The sequence below is a fragment of the Trachymyrmex septentrionalis genome, unplaced genomic scaffold, assembly GCF_001594115.1.
Source record: "Trachymyrmex septentrionalis isolate Tsep2-gDNA-1 unplaced genomic scaffold, Tsep1.0 scaffold72, whole genome shotgun sequence".
NCBI classification, from domain to species: domain Eukaryota; kingdom Metazoa; phylum Arthropoda; class Insecta; order Hymenoptera; family Formicidae; genus Trachymyrmex; species Trachymyrmex septentrionalis.
This window is the reverse complement of record NW_017305905.1, coordinates 143,656-149,704: the sequence shown is the minus strand read 5'-3', so window position 1 is coordinate 149,704 and position 6,049 is coordinate 143,656. Positions and strand designations below refer to the sequence as shown.

Sequence of the window (6,049 nt, the reverse complement as noted above, 5' to 3'; positions counted from 1 at the left end):
GCGAGCCCGGATGACGCGGGCAGGGGCGTCGAGGGACAATTCCCGCGGATCCTAGATGCGCACGGCACGGCACGGCACGACACGACACGACACGGCACGGCCGCCATCTCCGCGAGCCAAAGCATCGTCGGGGTCGTCGTCGTTGACGACGACGACGGCGAGGTTGCCGCCGAGACGAGACGAGACGAGGCGAGGCGAGACGAGACGAGACGAGACGAGACGAGATGAGACGAGACGAGATCAGATGAGACCAGACGGTCTGGCGTGATTCTTCCAGCGCTCAAACACTCTTGCCTTTCGCACCAGCTCGACGAGGGAGAGAGAGAGAGCGGAGAAATCGTTAAGGGGCGTACGGCCGGGCTTGGAGCACGACACAGGACGACAACGCCCGGCCGTACGCGTGGCCACGCGGCACGAACGCCGATCAGCCTCCACGTACCTTATTAATTCGCTTTAAAGCCATTTGATGAACTGTGTGTTGATATTAACTGGCCGCAAAACCAGACAGCGATACGCGCTTGCCGTGGATCTTTGATTAGGGATTGCAAGATGGCTGCCTTCTAAACGTAGGCCGACTGCGCTGGTCAAGCGCGCTGTCGCGATTCGCACCGTCGGAATGGTCGGAACACACAACAACGCGTCACGTATTTCTACACGGGAGGTGTCCGCGCAGCGAGATCCTCACGGGCAGATACGGCGCAGTTTCGTATTTTTATCGCGCTGCTTTTTCGCCACGGCCGGGGAACGCTTCGTCGACGCGGCCTTTCAATCTTCCAACCGGGCCACCGTTCAATTTCCTTTTGTCGGCAATCAGCGGATTCCTACCGCACACGAGCCACCGCCGACAGATGACGCGGCACAACGACTCGACCTCCGGGTTCCGTTTGCCGTTCGGTCGTTCCGTTCGACCACGTTCGACGTTCGACGTTTCGACCCGGTACACGCTGCGCTACACACTCATCGTGTCGTCAGTCGATCTCGTATGTATATGACGTACACTCCAAGTCGAAAGTGATCGAAATTAAAGGTCGAGACTCGAGACCGATTCGGAATCGAACGATGTAGAGAAGAGAGAGAGAGAGAGAGAGAGAGAGAGAGAGAGAGATCGGATTTATAAAAAGTACGAATAAAATTCTTTTCCCCTAACCGCCTCTACTTTTCAACAGCTTGTTTAAACGTTCAAGATATTTCGCTACAACTAGACAGAGGAATGACCTTGCCCGCTTATTGCTTGTCATTGTGATGAATAGATTACTCATGCTCGCGAACATGCCTGAAAGATATGGTCATGCTTTTTGATGAGAAATATGACGAAGATATGTTGCGCGAGAAGACAACAATCGTAAACATCAGCAAGAACTCTTCTCTTCGAACCGCAAAGATCTAATATATCCGTTTTATGTTGACGAGTCCAATAAACATGCGCGCGCGATTACACGAGGCAACAACGTGTATCGCGTGTATTGGTTCTTTATTTAGGATGCCAATCGGTTTTCTCAACGAAACGACAATTCTAGAAAAAAATGACTACGTATTATGGAACGGAATTAGGAACGAATTTCGATTAGAATTATTCCGTAGAAAATATAATAGAAGTTTAAGGAATAATTGAACAATTCTAATGAAATCTATAATATGTATCTCGAGGGACAGTTTTTAATATTTTCCTCGTATATACGCTACTGAGACATTAAACGAGATAGCATATAATATCTCGCAGGTAGCTCAGCTTCAGATATAATGACGCAATTCAAGTTTTCTCGATAAATCTATAGTATGATGTAACGAAACATGGTGAATATTCATCACAACAATTGATCTGTCATTCGAAATTTATATGTATGTGTATAATTATATAATAATCGTCGTATATGTTAACGTTACCACGATCCAAAACTAATTACATAATCATAGGCGCAATTGTCTACAAGAGATTTTGATCATCCATAATCTATATGTAGATATTATTTATATAATCTCTCCCAATAACTTTCTCCGTCGGCAATGTAAAATTTTCACCCTTCGTCTACAACCTTCAATGCAGAACTTCAATGCAGATTTTTATATTGTTCCGGACTGTATAGAATGCTGAAAAAATTCTTACATATTCATAAAAGACTTAATGAGTTTTTATTATCATAGAAACTAAATTGCATTTTACTTTAAATTCTTTGCAGCGTTTTAAAGAGATGCAGATTAATATCAATAATATTAAACTGTTTATCAATTTAACTTGCAAAATTACATATTCCAGCCTCGGTCTAGAATTGTGAATTTCATAAATAATCGGCAGTTGCTTGAAGTGTAAATTGTAGAAATTCATTAGTCATCGAGATCCGCTTTGATCGAATATACTCTCTTTATTCATCTATATTGTATTTTATTAATTTTTTTAGATTTAAATTCATCTAAAAAAATTTATAATAAGAAAAATTGCCGGTGAACAATGAATATAAAATTTGAGGATATAGAATAAATGATAAAAAACGATAAAAATGGAATAATTGAATAAAACGCATGTAATTTTTTTTAATCTTCGAACACGATACAAAAAAAATTAGATAATTAATAAACAAACAATTAATCGAAGCTGCTCGCGTCCACGTTCACGTCGATCGTTCCCTTCATTATCACAAAATGGGGTTGGAAAAGTAAAAGGGAATAAATCAACAAATGCAAGAGCCGACCACGTCGGGAGCTCGTCGCAACCATGCCGATCACGGCAATACGCAGCAGACAACAATTGTGCTCGTGCCACTACAAAGTATACGCGCATCAGAAGAAAAAACCGAGAGACCGTTGCAAGAGGAAGAGGCAGACCTTCGTATACAATCCGGAGGAAGAGATCTGGCACGAGCCCTACATGCAATCGCTCCGCCGTGAGTTCTCGGACAAGTCTGTATTGTGTGACTCCAACCTCGAGCTACCCTGGAAGGACATCGCCCTGCGGTCGGCGATGAGGATTCGTCCCGACGTGACAGCTGTCGAGGCCGATCGAGAGACGGACGGGACTGAGACGAAGATCATCGAGAAACGAGAATCCACTGGAGCTATGACGTTGCCGTGGCAGGACCTGGTCATCATGGAAACTCATCTGCGAGGCACATTGGACGAGCCGGAGCTCTGCGACTCCTCGGTGGAGATACCCTGGGCCGACCTGGCGCTGGAGAAGCCGGTGCAGATCCTCCCGTCGGAGGAGGAGCGGATCTGCGCGACCGACGATGTCGAGATTCCCTGGAACGAGATCCTGATGCCGCGTAATATCGTCATCAGATCCGAAAGGAAGCGAAAACATCCCTCGTCCAAACAACCACCGCGATCGCGCGCTGATGTGATGTGCAGCCCTTGTGGCAAGCCTTGCTGCGCGAGAATCAGCGCGAAAACTCGCATAAATCCACGCGAGAAGGGTGTGGGTTCCAATTGGGTTACCGCCTGCATGTAGAGCTATGTGCAAACTTATTTGCTGATTTGATTAAATTTCAATGTTTCAACTCGAAAAAATTACATATCGCTTTGATATTAATATTGGCTACGTTTAGCAAAGTGAGCGTTCAGTGATTCTATATTGCAAGTAAATTCTACACTTCCTTTACACAGAAATGTAATCAATTTATTATTAAAAGATAACAATTACTTATTTAGAATATCAAAAGTACTGAGCAACATGCAGTGTCTTTTATATTTAAAATAAGTAATTAATTACTGTCTTTTTATATTGTGCCAATTTTGTAAGAGATAAATTCAATGAAAAATTAAAAGTAAGGACAAATTATATTAAAGAATCACTGAGCGTTCATTGAGTTGCTTTGTTCACCGAACATATAGTCATTGGCTGTGTCCAACAGAAAAAGTAGCTTTGCAATTGTAAGATTATTTAATAATTAGTTATACAGTTATTTATATATTTACATCCACTGAGGAACTAAGGGCAAGTAAAGGAATTCACAACAGTTACAATTTTATTTTATTTAGTTATCATTACAGTATTACTTTGTCTGTTAAAACATAGCCATTGTTTCTCTCATAATTCTACTCGTTCCAGTCATCTAAATAGCAACGTTTACATCGAATATTTGTAAAAGGAAGTAATATTACTAACTCAAACTGAAATAATAACGATGCAAAACAATGTAAGATTACACGTAAAAATTACCGAGAAAAAGTTCGATTTGCATTTTAAAACCTTGATCCGTTTATTTTACTTGCTGGATCTTGCGTTACCAGATTATTATCTTTTTCAAGATCCTTGTAGCATTAACGTAACAGAGAAAAGTAAAGACCTTGAGACGGTTCGAAATTATTTTTTTGAATTAAAATGAATTTATTAAATTTCATCATGTATATATACGGAATAAACAAATTTTCTTTGAAAATTTATTTATGAAACAACAGTGTAACTGTCAATATCGATTAAATGATAGTGAAAGTAACAGTATTGATTAAACGAAAAGTATGTTATATTTTTATCATTACTAGATTATTATCTTTTTCGAGATCCTTACGTCGTTCCTTAACGTAATAGAGAAAAGTGAAGACCTTGAGATGATCGAAAAAATGCCTTCTAAATCAAAATAAATTAATTTAATTTACCACGTACGAAAACGAAATAATTTTCTTCGAAAATTTATTCACGAAACGACAGTGAAACTGATAGTATCGATTAAACGAAAGGTACGTTTTTTATCTTTTTGTATGAAATCCATAGAAACACACATTTGAATGCTTTCCATTTGATAACGCAAGTCGACATGAGTATCGTTCTGTGTCTTCGCTATTTCTGGAAATACCAAGAGAGATAAAGAGGCATTCTCTTGCTGTCTTTTGTATCATTAAAAAGGAAAGCTAGCCATTGTTTTCCTTTCTTGTTTACACGCGAGCGTTCACCTTATCGACAGAGTGAAAACCTGAAAACCGGAGTCGTAACCGACGTCGACCGACGTGAAGTTGGTGGCGCCACCGCGGTGAATCGCCGCGCTTCGGCAGCCATCGGATCGCGTCGGATTCAATCGGCTCTCGTGATCCGCGACCAGCCAGTCCAGTCGGCATTTGTCAGCGAACGCGTACGGAGGTTGTCTATTGTGAGCACGCGCAAGAGAGATGCAACCGCGAGCGTATGCGAACAAATGAAAATGGCGTAGTGGATCGGCTAGCGTGAGTGTTTACCGTCCTGCCACCCGCGTTTTCACAAACAGCCGTGTGTTTCCGCCATTGGAAACGTCGTCCAAACACGACGAGCGATTAGGTTACCTTCTCCTGCGGGAACAATCGAGCTGAGGAGTGCGCCATGATCGAGTCGGGACGACGAACCCGGCGACGTCGTTAAGGTGGTTACTTATGCAGTGTGTATCCCGAGTGTGCTTTGGTGAGTCGCGCGCGTCGAGGCAAGGCATCCCGACGGTCGATGTCTTTGTCGTCGTCGTCGTTGTCGCACACCCGCCGACGACGACGCTGATGCGAACGACCTGAACGTCGCGACGTGACGCGACGTAACGTGACGCAACGCGACGCGACGTGACGGGCGACACGGCGAGTACGTGTATCCGGCCGCGACACGTGCATGAACCCCGAAAAAGCAGACGAGGGATGTTCTACGCGGCGGCCGCAACTTGGATTCGGTGATCCTGCCTGCTCGTGACAGTTCGACGACTCGCTCCGATCCGGGCGAGACCAAGATGGCGCCACCGGCGTTTTGACACTTGCCGAAGGACGATCCGTCGTCAGCTGGACTTCATCACCGCCCGCAGGCGACTCGTCTATTATGAGTAGAGAATTCTACGTACCCTGCGTCACACCTTACGTCTATCAGGTAAAACTCTAAAACTTAATCGATTCTGTTATTATCGAGATTCGATAATCTCGGATGCTCGCAACTCAATGACTCGCGTAAAAGAATATAGTCTCATAACATTCACATATATCACACAGTAAAAGATATCTTGTCTTATTTACGGTCAAAATCGGACGTGTTGGAACAATATATCTATATATATTTAAATAAGCGACGTGTAGTTATATATTTGAGATAAATTTATTTAAATAGATACATATA

The 6,049-nt window shown here is 43.0% G+C and overlaps 3 protein-coding genes across 3 annotated transcripts in view; 2 read left to right on the top strand and 1 right to left on the bottom strand.

Moving 5' to 3' along the window:
• Nucleotides 1-901, bottom strand: part of LOC108753838 (ubiquitin-conjugating enzyme E2-17 kDa) — a 7,594-nt gene extending 6,693 nt beyond the window's left edge. The window contains exon 1 of the mRNA XM_018495769.1: nucleotides 440-901. Coding sequence (XP_018351271.1) covers nucleotides 440-463 — 24 coding nt within the window. The 5' untranslated portion in view covers nucleotides 464-901. The remainder of the gene's footprint in view (nucleotides 1-439) is intronic.
• Nucleotides 902-2,577: 1,676 nt separating this feature from the next.
• On the top strand, nucleotides 2,578-3,512 carry LOC108753803. Its single transcript, XM_018495712.1, has one exon. It carries the CDS (start codon nucleotides 2,711-2,713, stop codon nucleotides 3,440-3,442), a length of 732 nt encoding a protein of 243 aa, XP_018351214.1. The 5' UTR covers nucleotides 2,578-2,710; the 3' UTR covers nucleotides 3,443-3,512.
• A 1,540-nt stretch (nucleotides 3,513-5,052) lies between these two features.
• Nucleotides 5,053-6,049, top strand: part of LOC108753821 — an 81,507-nt gene continuing 80,510 nt past the window's right edge. The window contains exon 1 of the mRNA XM_018495740.1: nucleotides 5,053-5,806. Coding sequence (XP_018351242.1) covers nucleotides 5,759-5,806 — 48 coding nt within the window. The 5' untranslated portion in view covers nucleotides 5,053-5,758. The remainder of the gene's footprint in view (nucleotides 5,807-6,049) is intronic.

Coding starts and splice junctions, on each gene's coding strand:
- LOC108753803 (XM_018495712.1), top strand. CDS start 2,711: ATGCCGATCACGGCAATACGCAGCAGACAACAATTGTGCTCGTGCCAC.